At 33.6% G+C, this 15494-nt stretch overlaps 1 protein-coding gene across 2 annotated transcripts in view; it reads right to left on the bottom strand.

Moving 5' to 3' along the window:
- Nucleotides 1-2013: 2013 nt before the first annotated feature.
- Nucleotides 2014-15494, bottom strand: part of LOC111056529 (sodium/calcium exchanger 1) — a 287005-nt gene continuing 273524 nt past the window's right edge. Inside the window, exons 6-8 of one of the 2 annotated variants that reach the window (XM_039425902.1) lie at nucleotides 13988-14146; nucleotides 9858-10029; nucleotides 2014-8109 (exon numbers count right to left, since the gene is read on the bottom strand). In XM_039425902.1, coding sequence (XP_039281836.1) covers nucleotides 7908-8109; nucleotides 9858-10029; nucleotides 13988-14146 — 533 coding nt within the window. In that variant the 3' untranslated portion in view covers nucleotides 2014-7907. The remainder of the gene's footprint in view (nucleotides 8110-9857; nucleotides 10030-13987; nucleotides 14147-15494) is intronic. The other variant, XM_039425901.1, reaches the window with a different exon arrangement.

Raw genomic sequence — 15494 nt, 5'->3', positions numbered from 1 at the left:
CCGAGTGTTTGAAAAATCGAGATATTTTGAATTTTCAGGAGGAGAAAGATGAAATAAATTAATTCAGTGAAAGGAAACAATAAAAAAACTGAAAGGTAAATCACTAAATTTGAAAAGAAACTCACTAAACTTAAAAAGAAACTAAAAACCAAGAAGAAAGAGTACCGCAAGAAGGATAAAGGGAAGTAAGAAAGGATAGGGGAGAAGGCAGAGGGAGACCTAATAGAATTAAGTTTTGTTTCTCAAGATGAATATTGGAGAGAATAAGAGAAAATTTGCTTGGCTTTGGCAGCCGCTATTTAAATTATTATGTCATTCGAAGCCAACCACTCATTTATATCTCTTACCAGCTTTTTACAGTACTCAACTTATTGGTTATGGATTGACAAGGGATTTTATTTATGAGTTTTGATATTACAATGTATGAGAACTGTCTTCTGCAGATAGATAAATTAGTGTCAGCAACCTGAAAAGTGATGGATGAGGGACGAAGATTATATGTAGATTCACGCAAATTGAATAGATCTTTATGTTTGTTCATATAAGTTATAATTTTAATATACAACTGCCTTACAGTTAGAGCCTTGAATAAAAAAAAATTTTTACTCGGATAGCGTCTTGGCTTTCCTAGTATGGCTTTGATTAGGGTTTTTTGAATGACAACAGTTTTATCTATATGATTAGAATAAGATCCACCCCAAATTCTAATCCCCAGATAAGATTGTATATAGGCAAAATATATAAGCTTTGAAACCTCTTTGTCACTAGCTTGGCTAATTACGAAACTTACTCATCCAATGTTTGAGTTTATTACAAGTAGTGCTTATGTGGACATTCCATCTTAAATGTTGGTCAACCATTATGCCAAGATATAAAGACATGTTGTTGTCTTTTCAACTTGGAGCATGAGCAATTAGTCAAATCTGAATTTGGGCAATCTGATTTATGCATAATTATGTTGTCTAGAGCATGTGGCAGACCAGCAGCAGTTGGTGAAAATGCCATGAAGTTACTTTTATTTATATTTAAGGTCAAGAATGTTCATCAAGCCATAAATATTTATTAATTTATTTATTCATCCATTGATAATAATAATTTAAATTAATAATAATGATGGTGAAACAGTTTTGGTTTGATTTCAAACCACTTGCAAAATGCATTTTGAACTTTCTGTTAGCAGAGAGCTATCCTCCAGCAGACAGACACCCTTCCAATAATGGGAGAACTGTGCTCATAATCTGATTTGTGCGATTGGATGGTCCTGCATGTGAGTACAACCACTTCACAAATGAAGCCACAAAAAATCCTGTAAAAAAGTCATGTTGAGAATAATAGTGTTTCGCAAAACAGCCTTTAGTGCTTTAAACATAATCATCTGAATAGCATTCGTAGAGAAACAAACAAATTTTGACATCGTTTTCCATCGAAGTGGATGAAACTCGATAGATTCTTCAATAGTTTTTCAATAATACTACAAAATATTATATTCGAAAAGCATTAATACAAAAACTCATGATGGACCAAGATAATACATAAACGGCATGCTCTTCTATATGCTATACAGAGTGTCTGATGAGTTACTCCCTATTATTATACAGCTATAATTTCTTTATCTATGAACCAATTTTGTTAGATAGAGCACTCCTTGAGGTTGTGTTTAACATCAATTTTCATTTGTTTCAGTTTAGAAATGCTCCCTCTCTTGACTGTGGAAGAACGAGCCAAAATAGCAGCTCGTTATGAGGTCTGGGGAACTGTGTGGTGCAAGTACAAAGGTGGTGGAGGACTGAACGAGGGATCCACGGTCAACACTGGATGCAATAACTGTTTAAAAATTCCCATTCCAAATTACTAACAACAGGGAGTGTCTGTTCATAAAGGAATATTATAGCTGTATGAAAATAGATCAGACACCCTGTAGAATGCTATAGCTGTCATCTTCTTTAATTATTGCATTCTCAAGCAAAATCATTTGAAAGATTATTTCTTTAACTCTCAATGAACAAGGCAGTCTGTTCTTCAATAAATTCAATAAATTTATTTTCAAAATATGCATTAAAATAAACTCTTACAATGAAAATATAATATTTATGTACAATTTCACCTATTTAATAAAAATTTGAAACGTAGTTCTATAATTATAGAATCCAATTGAAATACAACGGTATATTATTGTATACTGATAGGTAATGTTTTCTATTTACACCAAAATACATTGAGATAATGGTTATGAGTTTTACATGGCATGTCTTATTATACTCATTCAACAATTCAATTTCATAATAATTCATAAACGATTTTGCAGTTATTAATGGCGAATTTTAATGGCAATTTTACAGTTATCAAGCGATTATAATTGTACCTATATAAAAATACATTATCGCTCATGATGTTCGAAGGCAGTGTATTTTATCCAAATACATTACGATTCTAGCGTTTGAAACGAATTAAATTACGTTGACTATATTTATTTTGTAGTAAATATATTTACAAAGCTATAGTAATAAATTTGTTGAAACAAAGTCTATTATATATAAACAATCATCGTATATATAATATGTATTGTTATTTCAACTTCAAATTTTCTACTATTCTCGACTTGGAGTGCCTCAATATGAGGTAGAAGAAAATATATATAATCAACAACTTACCATCTATTCATATAAATATCCTGACACAAAACATATTAATTTGTCTACCAGAAACTGACCTATAGTTTAATTTATTGATCATTTATGTTTTGGGGAAATCTATCCTAGAAAATTTCTTTCCTTTGTTGTTGAATACTTCGTTGTCATTACGGACATTTTTGTGTTTCATAAATTCTTAATTTTATTATACTTTTTCAAAATCGCAATAGTTTGTTGAAGTCAATAGAATTCAAGATTATATTTTGACTAGGAAGTAGATGATATGGAATAGTGATATAGTTTCATTATATACCATAAGGTTTCAAATTGAAATTGAATTTTATAGATTTCAAATTGAACATAGAACATTATAGAGAAGAAAAAGGCTTTCCAGAAAGATATATAATTATATAGATTATAGTGCTTCAATAACAAGATATTTAGAAGATAGGAATTCTTTGGAACAATTACGGTATGTAGAATATATTTTATAGTGTACATGTATACGGTTTTACTAAGGGATATAGTTCTAAACAAGTTTTCTTTTCTAAATTACTTATTCATTTTACAGGTATAGATAAATAAACAGTTTTCTAATATTATGTTGTATCAAATTGTGACTAACCTCTCAAGTTTAATCATGAATTGTATTCATTTGGTCGCATTTATGATCAGCGTATTGTTCATATAGTATAATGTAATAAGTAACTTTGGGATGATCATTCTAGTGTGGATACTAGATACCAATCTCCTTTTAAATGGAAACATAGGAAATACTAATCAAGGACATAAGAATATTATTCCATTCTCAATTTTATAAGGTAGGAACCTATCAATGGGCTAGCTTTTTCAATAAATTTTATTAAATTTTAGAGCAGTTTACAGAAAAAAGTGGATATAGATTTTAGGTAGCAGGAGCATGACTGAATAAATTGTTCTAGTTTTATGAAGGAATTGAAGTATTATCTTGAAACCTTGCAATGGAATATGTATGTTTGATAATAATAGATGATGTTTATAAGTGATTGGAGTCTTGATTCTTCTCATGGTTGTTCATCATCAGTTTCCAGTTAAACTATTTTTCAGTTCAAGGTTTAAGCTATCATTTCAAATTTTCAGTTGTAAGTATCACTTCCAAATTCAAATTAAGTGAAATATCAGGCTTTTAGTTCTATTCAGGTCTACAATATTAAAGTCTGAGTATTTTGAGACTGTAAGAGATGAACGACTGCAATAATTACCATCTCTTGATTTTTAATTATCCAAAATAGAGGAAAAAATCAATTCATACAAGTACGGTAATCAATCATTATTCTTGTGGAAAAATGAATTTTATATCAATCAACATAGCCTACATCATTAGATATTAATAAATTTATCAATGTTGTTCAAATTTTATTCAAAAATTCAAAAACTTCTAGTAAAATGATGTCTACCTCACCTACATTTAATGATAATTATGAAAACGATGATTGATAATAATTGCTTCTAAATAATTACAAATTTCAATATTTAAAGCTTAGACTCCAAATTCCGTCCCATATAGTCATTACAAAACACTTCTTGGAGGAAGAAAATTTATGGCACACTTAGGGGAGTAATTTAAAATAATATCATATAAGTACATTTCAAATAACAACAGAAACTCATGAAGGAAACAAAATTTTTTAAACAATTCATTCCCCAACTGTATGCAGTTGCTATCTAAGAAAGAAATAATGTCAGGTATAAAAAGTGTTGGTCCACAAACATGCACTTCACATATGTATGAACCGAGATGATACTTTGTCCAATAGATTCCACTAACTACAGTAATATTATAATATTATTAGCTTGAAAAGCATAGGTATGAATGTTTTTCTCTCATTCTAAAGGAAGAACAATAATTCGCATGATCTATAATCTAAGCTGGAGAAACAAAGCATCACAGTAGAATATTTTATTATAATTTTGTCTAATTTATTTTTTCACAATTATTGATCAATAAACAATAGTCGAGTGATCGAGAAATGAAGCGATACTTCACAGAATTGATGTTGAACGTAAATTTCAAATATTTTGTTCGGTTTTTGTGTACATTGCTTACAAGAAAGCAAGTAGCTTATTATAAGAGGATACCGGTATGTTATGAGAGGCTCGAATTCCGAGTTGATCTAAATGGAGACCTCATCAATTGTCTGTCAATCACCATGGATAGCATACTACTTATTATGATTGGACGTACATGTATTATTTATAATAATTGTACATAGGCTACTTAAGTTGAACGAGACATGAATTTTATTTTATATACTCACAAATTTGAATGGAAAAATAATGAGTAACTCCCAAAAACACTATTCTACTGGCCACATTAGCGAAATACAAAAAATACTTGATTGGGAGACTTCATTTACTAAAGGGAAGACTTTGGATTTTACAAACGCTTTCTTTGAAAAACACACCTGCAAATCCAAAACTGAACAAGATCCATAGAGTATAGAAAAGAAAATAGAGTTCAAAATACTCGAAAATTCAATTATTTATTTAAAAAATTGAATCATCAATCATTTTTTTGAACTCAAGTTCTTAAACACCTTCATAATTTAATAACGATGTGAAAACTTCCACCTACGGTACTAATTTAACTGTACTCACTTTAGATTCTATCAACAATTGACAAAGAAATAATTTAAATCTCAAATTATAATTGATTTAATTATTTTGGAGTTATGCTTCATCTCATTCTATATTCTATGGATGGAACTGATCAAAAAGTGGAACGAGTTTGAATCATTTATTAATCTATCAGGGAAGGAAGGCATTCTTTCTCTCAACATAACCATTCATCAATCATACAACAACACATCACAATTGGGCGCTATGTTCATATATTTGAGAGACAAATTTGGGGAAACCCGTTGTCTCCATTGTGAATGAATAAATTGATAAATATTTATTACAGAGGGGTTTCACAACATTTCTTAAATCAAGTCAGGCTGTATATTATCAGACGGTATGGTTTGGTCAGTTGAATTTGATTTTTTAAATAAATTTTGCTTTGATTTATTGATATTCTAATACATATTTTTTTATTAAAGGGACAATTGAAATTTTCAAATCCTTCAGCTCGATCTGGGTTGACAAGAGAACAATATGATTTTTTGTCATTATGATTAAATATTATTTTCTGACTTAGTAATATCATTGAACTCAATTTTTAAAGAAGATCTAAAAACTGGATGAGAAAACAAATTATTCTTGAGTTTGAAGGAGCATATAATATGAATAGATCTATTTTCTCAACATTACACCTACTCTATTACCAAAAAAAAGAATGAGAATGATGTAAGTTAGACATCATATTCTGCAGAGAACTGAAAATTTTCCAAAAAACTACACTGTTTACTGAATTAAGGGTTTCGAGTCAATTCGATACCACATAGCCTCTCTGAAATATGTTTTTGACAAATTGATTGCCCATCAAAAGAATGATCGCTACTATTTGGCAAACTAGTGATTAGTCCGAACAAATGGGAAGTCGGACACATGAGAAGTCGGACAAATGGTGAGCACTCAAAAATTGCTCAACAACCTGGAGTGTTTGGTAATAAGGTTGATCAACCACTTAATAAATCAAGTTAGTTGCTCAACTCTCAATTCAACAAGTCGAATAAACGTTAAATCAACTATTTAGTCAACATTCACTCATTTCAATCACTCAACATCCATCACAACATTTAATTTCTATTCAAAACAACATTTCTAACAAAATTAAATTAATACAATTACAGTAGCACACACTTGTAACTGTTCACACTAGTCTGAACACAAAAGGCGTACTGGCTGGCTGTTTTTCAGCTGCTGATTTAGCTGTTTTTCTCGATCATTCAGCTGTATTTCTCAACGGTTTAGCGCTCCTTTACACGACGGTTCAGATGTTTTCAGCTGCTTTTCTCATCAATTCAGATTTCAAGTATTTTTCAGCTATTGTGTGTTGTTCATATACTGAGGTGTGATGTCCTAGCTGCATTATATAGGCATTGCCTTTTTAGCAGCTCATAACACAAAAACTACAAGAATTCTTACACTGTGATCTAATTCATGGTAATATCAAATCATCAGGTTGCATGAAGGTTAGTACTTCTTTATTAGAGGTCACTTCTCTTTGAAAAGAGATCAATAATGCTGGAGAAGAATATGAGAAGATTTGAAGTTGTCTCAACCACATATCAATTGGAATGGAGAGAAACTAGTTTTGGTTGTTATAGCTTTACCAATCCCCGGTAGGACTTACACTGACTAGTCGATTACGTTTTACAAATGATTAGTGAAAAGACTTAGATTGGAAAAGATCCCTTCAAGAGATTTATAAGCTGACTAGAATAGGCTTCTACACTCTCTACTACAGGTTTTGGTGAATGTATGTAACAACCAAATTTAGGTTCTCGTTACTCAAAAACAAAAAAATAAATATATGATAATGTCAACTTTGAGCCACTAAAGTGGGATTGTACTACCATGCTATCTTCTCTACTACATGAGCTTTTGAGAATTTTTTCACAAATTGGAGATTCAAATCCGACAACTGTGTTCAAACTTATAAAATTTTGACTGTTATATGCCTAGAAGATTGTAGACCATCTCAAATACACAAATTAACAAGACACCTTCACTTATATTATTTTCTCAATAATTGAGATATTTCCGTTGCCAATAGCACTTCAGAATTCAGCTGTTCCTATCATGAATAAGTCACTCGTCATCTCTCTCACAATAAATATATTCCCCAGCTATCTCAACTATTCAGTAGTTTCTCAGAAACTCAACAACATTCTATGAGTTAAAACTTTTTATTGTATGTTAATAACATGTCATTCAACACTTTTTTCAAACTTTCAACTGTTTCAATCAATATTTCAAGAGTTATCTCATATTCAGCTGTTTTTCAACACTTTCCTCAACCTAGTCAGCTCTTTTCCTTGACAATTCAACCTTTTCTCACAAATTTAGTCTGTTTCATAGTTTTATTTGATCCATCACTTTTCTCACACTCTCAGCTGTTCTTATCATTCAACATTTTCCTCAACCTACTCAGCTGTTTTCCTTGACAATTCAACACTTTTTTTTCACAAGTTTAGCTTGTTTTCATCACTTTTCTCACACTGTTCTTTCTATTAACATGCAGCTTGCCTCACACTCACAGCTTTCTCATCGCATATTCAGCTGTCATCACAATTATTTCTCAGCTGCTTTTCCCGACAATCCAGCCATTTCCTCGCTAGACTCGCCACCCGCTTAGAAGGTGATGACGTGGTAGGCTTCGAGGGTGCTGAGCACGATGTAGATGAGCCAGAGGCCGAAAAAGAGCATCGACGTGATGTACTTGTAGTTGCGAGGGCCGCCCAGCTCCCCGCCCACGAACTTGGACCGCCGCACCAGCAGGATGATAATCGCCACCACCGCCTCTGTGCAGAACAGCGTCACTGAGAACGCCAGGCTGTAACAGGCACAATTTCCACAAAATATATTAGAATAAGTCACTATATATAGTACTATATTCAGCAGGTGAATGCTTATAATTCTCATGTTTCTTACTATTTACATTTTACATTTCCGGTAGCCTGTATTATATTTACATGTTATGTTCTATGTATTTTTGAAAATCTTGTGTCAGATATTTTTAGTGATTCTCTAAATTATTTTCATCATCTCTTATTTGTGCCTCAAAAATTTGGCGCCCTGGGCAAATGCCTGGTCTGCCCAATTTATAGCCCGGGGCCTGGGATATCCTGAGTGTTGCAGCAGATTGGTGCAACCTTAGAGAGAAGTTAACGTAAGAAGATATCCCATAGAAGAATATATATCATATGCAGACAGACGGACAAAAAAACATACAGACGTGAGCAGAGGACATAATTACACAGACAGAAGTCTGTCAGCGTTGCAACAATCAAATGCCTGGGAAGGGATTTCTCCTCCGTCTGTCCGCATACCATACGTCCGTCTGTTGCTGTATGCGTTTGCTTTAAATGCTACAAGAGATGAGAGATGAGAGGGATGCCACTTGAATGCAGATCGAACGAGAAAAGTAGAGAAAACTGAGGAGAGGAGAACAAAGAGGAAGAATTTGAGAAGTGGAGAGAAGATCCTTCATTAATCAGCGGTTAATTTTTTAAGGCATATAGGCTACGTGCCACCGGGCTTGAGTGTTGGTGTAAATGGCGCAAACTTGGAGAGAAGTTAGCGTAAGAAGATATCCCAGTATGGTATAGGTAATTTGTGTTCCAAATTTCAAGCCGATTTTTCGTTAACACTCAACCCGATTACTATCGACTACTATCTATTATTGCTGGTTTGACCGGGTGAGAATGCAGGAACGGCACAGTATGAGAGACTACCAGCGTCACAAAGTTCTACGAGAAAGAACTACTAGGACTATCGGCTTGAGTTAACAGTGAAATTTGGAACATGGCTATACCATGTGATACGGTATCTTCTTACGTTATTTATTCTCTCAGGTTGCATCCATCTACTCTAACACTCAGGCCCGGTTCAACATACGTCTTCAAAAATTAACTACTGATTGATGAAAGATTTCTTATCCTTCACTCCACTTTTCTTATTTTTCCAGTTCGTCTCTCTCCACTCCTTAATTTTCTTCACTTCTCTCGTTCGTAATGCATTCAAGTGGCATCCCTCTCATCTCTCGTGGCATTCATAGATACCTACACATACGACCGAGAGTCAGAGCCCAAATGTTATGTTGTAGTATTTCACCATTCAATAATGAATATCAACACAGATAAATGTTGTCAACTACTTCCTAAATTAAATATTATAACATTGATATATCATGACATTAACAGGTTTTGTCGCCTAATCAGTCACATATTCAGCTGTACAGCTCAACTACTGCCAGTTACACATCGATTTTTTGCCGTCCTTGTAAAATCTACCAAATTGAACGGATCTTGGCAAAACCATGAACACATCATCTGTTTGCCAAGTTATGCTCAATCCAATGAAGCTAGGTACATTGTTTCATCTATATATCAATTATTAGAATTCATAAGGACGGCGAAAATCGTGCGTCCGAAAATCGATGAGAGTGTAACTAAAGACTACAACAACACAGCTGAAGATTTATTATTTAGGCTGTATTCTATATTATTATGTATTTGAGATTGAATTGTTCAATTACAGTATTGAGGAAAGAAAAATCCTATCCAATTCAATATTACTCACTTTCCGGGGCTGACTAGGAACTGGTTGCCATGGAAGGAATGGTAGATGGCGGCTATGGACCAGGCGACGCCTATGCCCAGGAACACATTCACCGCATTACTGCCAGTCACGTTGCCCACTGAGTTGTCAGCTGTGTTGTCCTGTATGGCCGCCACTTTGCTCGCGAATGTGTCTGAAAGAGACAAATACGCACACAAAAGAAGGGATTAGATTGTGGCATAGGAAATGATAAGATATCACAAAACACTTGAACTGTAGGTGGCATGTAATAGGATTTTGTGAAATAAATTTCAAAAAAGTTCAAAGCCGTGCTGAGCAGCGGAAAAGTTCAATTGATTCTTATGGAAGTGTTCACACATTGATAGACTGCAAATGTGTGAATACTTTCATAAGAATCAATGGTAGTTTCACAACTTTGCTGCTCATCACCATAGAGAAAAGAATATACTACTTCTACTCGTCATGATAACATAGAAAAAGAATTCTACTATTCGTTTGACTCTGCTATCACATTGCCCACTGAACTTTCGAATGTGTTATCCTGGTTATCGTAGTCTCTAGAAGAGAGGAAAAACACAAGAAAAAGGGGATTAGATTGGGGTATCATTGGCCTAAGTAATACCATGAAATACTTGAAATCTCTTATAAGGTCATAGAGAAATTGGAAAAAAATCCATTCCAGAGATTTCACTTGAAAAAGATATAATTTCCAGTGCATTTAAGACAAATCATAGGAGATTTGTAATATTTAGTATCATATACGATTTATAGTGTCTTATTTCTTTAGGGCTACTTTTAATATAAATCTCAGTATCCTTTTAAATTATTCCGTCACAACATGTTATCACTTATTATTATGTCATCACTTGAAAATTGCATCAGGCCTAATGTCTGAAACATGTTGTGACAAAATAATTTGAAAGGGTACTGAGATTCATATTTTTATTCACTATTTATAGTATATCACATGCACTGTTGAAAAACAAATTTCATAAAATATGTTATTACAATGATTTGATATGGCGGTACTATAGTTGAATTTACAGTACCGTACCAATTAACAGTTCAACATTGATTTGAAACAATTAGCACTAATAGATCTGGGAATGAAGTTGTTATAGGAAGGTGATGGATATACGGTAGTTGGGAAAGAAAGTTGTAATAGGAAGGTGGTCATTTGGTAGTTGGGGTGGTAGTGTAGGATGTTTTCCAAGAAAGTTGACTGAAGAGTGGTTGAGAAAGTAAATTTTTGTTACCGTATTGATTCATACAGTTTTAGACGTTCCAATCATCACAACATATAACCAAGCAAAATTCATACAATTAGGCTACACCTTGTGAGATACAGAAATAGTTAATAGATACAAAGGTGAAGATGATGCCTCTAATACTCCTTTCCCAGATTTAAATTATGAGTTCAAAAATGGTTGAGTCATAGCATTACAATCGACAAAGAAGTATTTTAATGTATTATCCATCTTAATATTATTGCTCGTTAAATGATTATATCTGGTATCCGCATTTGTATTATTATTTTATAATAAATTATTTATCATATTGCTCGTTAAAAATTAAGAAGCCACACTAAAACCTCCACTCAAGCCAAAATACTGACCTCATCCTGGGAGCTATTTACAGTGCCTAGAGGCTAGCGTTACCTGGCAAACTGGTTCCCATGGCAACAAGTGTGATGGCTGTGACGCTGTCTATCATGCCGACGCTGCAGCCGAAGTGGGAGGCGACGTCACCAATGATCGCCGTCAGGATGCCAATCCACATTATCGAAAACCAAAAGCACGCCCATCCGTTGCAGATGGCTACAAAAAGCCACATCATCAACTAATCCAATCATACACTTGTAACATACCCTAAAAGTATATCCTATCCTCTTACTAAAGAGGTGTAGAGCTACCGTGAGATTCATGTTATTGGAAATAACGTCATATTTTCTTAACATTTCCACGTCAGGGTAAATGATAGCCCAGGCCAGCATAATAGTGGACACGTTTCGTTTTCCACCGCCTTCTATAGCTGCTGAGATTCAAGTCATCCCTGTTACAGCTGTATAAAGTGCAATATAAAAGCTGGATTGCCACGTATCCGTAACAAAGTGACCTGCACATGAAAATATAGTTTCCATGAGTTCTGATTGAACTACTTCCACTCAGCACGGCCGAACAAGTAAGAATAGTCCCAATTAGAACTTATAGGATTAATATATTCTCACTGCATGGTCACTTTTACCATCACTCAAATATGTGAGAATCAAGCTTGATGCTTTTACATATATTGGCAATTGGCTACTTATAATTTTTCATTCATTAGTCAATTCAAGGTGGCGTCAATTTATAAAAATTGTTGCCAATTTTAAATGCATAACTGTTTATAAGATACATGAATTTATATTCATATAGCACTTTCATATAATTTAATTGGATAAACAATATTTTTTTATTATTAATCAATCATTATTATTAATTAATGTGAGAATTGATGATCAATAATTGATAGAATAAACGTTTGCCTACAATACAGAGAAATATTTTAATTGATATTCATTCATTATTCGTTTCCATGTGTCACTTTTCTATTGTTCCATAACAGATAATTTCCTCAAAAATTTACTTGGAATCGTGTAAGAAAATCTATTTAAATACCGTCCGTACAAAACTCAAGGGTTTGATCTGAAAGACTTTGTTTATCAAAGTTTTCTCAATGTTTTCTCAATGACTGACTCGAAGATGGTTAGCCGAGACGACCTCCAATCTGCTAGCGTTACCTGATCGTGGGTTCGAATCTCGCTGGTAGGGATGAAAGTGAAAAACTATCATCATCCTATCTATCACCGGAAAAGTGTCACCATCACACTCACCTGTACTTGCTTCTGTTCTACGTAGAATATGACACATGGAAACGTTACAGATACAGTAATCGATATAACAAATAGCTAATATAGAATAATTAACATAGTAACACAGATTTGGAGATAGAAAACAGTTGAAGAGAAAGAAACGCACACAGAAAAGCGTGAAACGGAATACAGGAAATATAAACACTCTTTTGAGCTACTTCACTCACAATAACACTTCAAACAAACAAACACTTCAAACCCAAAAACTGGGAACAGAAAATTATCACACAGAACAGTTAAACACAAATCATGATAACAAAAGTCACAACACACGAGGTTGTTAGGTAAATTACAAGCACACAAAAAATAAGTTCTGAGAAACGAGCCACTTCACAAATTCACAAAAATAATAAGAAATTGGATTGAATTGTTTAAATGCTAGAATAATCATGAGACATACAGATTTTCCACAAGTTTCACAGAGCTTGTTCAGCATGAAAATATAATCTGCTATGTGATTGATATTATTGTGTAAAGATAGTAGGCTACCGTATGAGATCTCTCTATGGTTATTATCTCATACAACAGTATTCAATATTCGGAAAAAATGCCTGAAATTTGTAAGGCAAGTTCTATATAAATGGCAGGAGGTTACTGTATAATGTACGGTACCGTACCAATTAACAGTTCAACATTGATTTGAAACAATTAGCACTAATAGATCTGGGAATGAAGTTGTTATAGGAAGGTGATGGATATACGGTAGTTGGGAAAGAAAGTTGTAATAGGAAGGTGGTCATTTGGTAGTTGGGGTGGTAGTGTAGGATGTTTTCCAAGAAAGTTGACTGACTGAAGAGTGGTTGAGAAAGTAAATTTTTGTTATTGATTCATACAGTTTTAGACGTTCCAATCATCACAACATATAACCAAGCAAAATTCATACAATTAGGCTACACCTTGTGAGATACAGAAATAGTTAATAGATACAAAGGTGAAGATGATGCCTCTAATACTCCTTTCCCAGATTTAAATTATGAGTTCGAAAATGGTTGAGTCATAGCATTACAATCGACAAAGAAGTATTTTAATGTATTATCCATCTTGATATTATTGCTCGTTAAATGATTATATCTGGTATCCGCATTTGTATTATTATTTTATAATAAATTAATTATCATATTGCTCGTTAAAAATAAGAAGCCACACTAAAACCTCCACTCAAGCCAAAATACTGACCTCATCCTGGGAGCTATTTACAGTGCCTAGAGGCTAGCGTTACCTGGCAAACTGGTTCCCATGGCAACAAGTGTGATGGCCGTGACGCTGTCTATCATGCCGACGCTGCAGCCGAAGTGGGAGGCGACGTCACCAATGATCGCCGTCAGGATGCCGATCCACATTATCGAAAACCAAAAGCACGCCCATCCGTTGCAGATGGCTACAAAAAGCCACATCATCAACTAATCCAATCATACACTTCTAACATACCCTAAAAGTATATCCTATCCTCTTACTAAAGAGGTGTAGAGCTACCGTGAGATTCATGTTATTGGAAATAACGTCATATTTTCTTAACATTTCCACGTCAGAGTAAATGATAGCCCAGGCCAGCATAATAGTGGACACGTTTCGTTTTCCACCGCCTTCTATAGCTGCTGAGATTCAAGTCATCCCTGTTACAGCTGTATAAAGTGCAATATAAAAGCTGGATTGCCACGTATCCGTAACAAAGTGACCTGCACATGAAAATATAGTTTCCATGAGTTCTGATTGAACTACTTCCACTCAGCACGGCCGAACAAGTAAGAATAGTCACGATTAGAACTTATAGGATTAATATATTCTCACTGCATGGTCACTTTTACCATCACTCAAATATGTGAGAATCAAGCTTGATACTTTTATATTGGCCATTGGCTACTTATACATTTTCATCCATTAGTCAATTCAAGGTGGCGTCAATTTATAAACATTGTTGCCGTTTTTATATGTATCGTATAACTGTTTATAAGATTAATGAATTTATATTCATATATAACACTTTCATATAATTTAATTGGATAAACAATATTTTTTTAAATTATTAATCAATCATTATATTATTAATAAATGTGAGAATTGATAATCAATAATTGATAGAATAAACGTTTGCCTACAATACAGAGAAATATTTTAATTGATATTCATTCATTATTCGTTTCCATGTGTCACTTTTCTATTGTTCCATAACAGATAACTTCCTCAAAAATTTACTTGAAATCGTGTAAGAAAATCTATTTAAATACCGTCCATACAAAACTCAAGGGTTCGATCTGATAGACTTTGTTTATCAAAGTTTTCTCAATGACTGACTCGAAGATGGTTATAGCCGAGACGACGTTCAGTCTGCTAGCGTTACCTGATCGTAGGTTCGAATCTCGCTGGTAGGGATGAAAGTGAAAAACTATCATCATCTCATCTATCACCGGAAAAGTGTCACCATCACACTCACCTGTACTTGCTTCTGTTCTACGTAGAATATGACACATGGAAACGTTACAGATACAGTAATCGATATAACAAATAGCTAATATAGAATAATTAACATAGAAACACAGATTTGGAGATAGAAAACAGTTGAAGAGAAAGAAACGCACACAGAAAAGCGTGAAACGGAATACAGGAAATATAAACACTCTTTTGAGCTACTTCACTCGCAATAACACTTCAAACCCAAAAACTGGGAACAGAAAATTATCACACAGAACAGTTAAACACAAATCATAATAACAAAAGTCACAACACAC

Source organism: Nilaparvata lugens, chromosome 4, assembly GCF_014356525.2.
Source record: "Nilaparvata lugens isolate BPH chromosome 4, ASM1435652v1, whole genome shotgun sequence".
NCBI classification, from domain to species: domain Eukaryota; kingdom Metazoa; phylum Arthropoda; class Insecta; order Hemiptera; family Delphacidae; genus Nilaparvata; species Nilaparvata lugens.
Note: the sequence above shows the minus strand (reverse complement) of the source record. Positions and strands in the feature narration are given on the sequence as shown.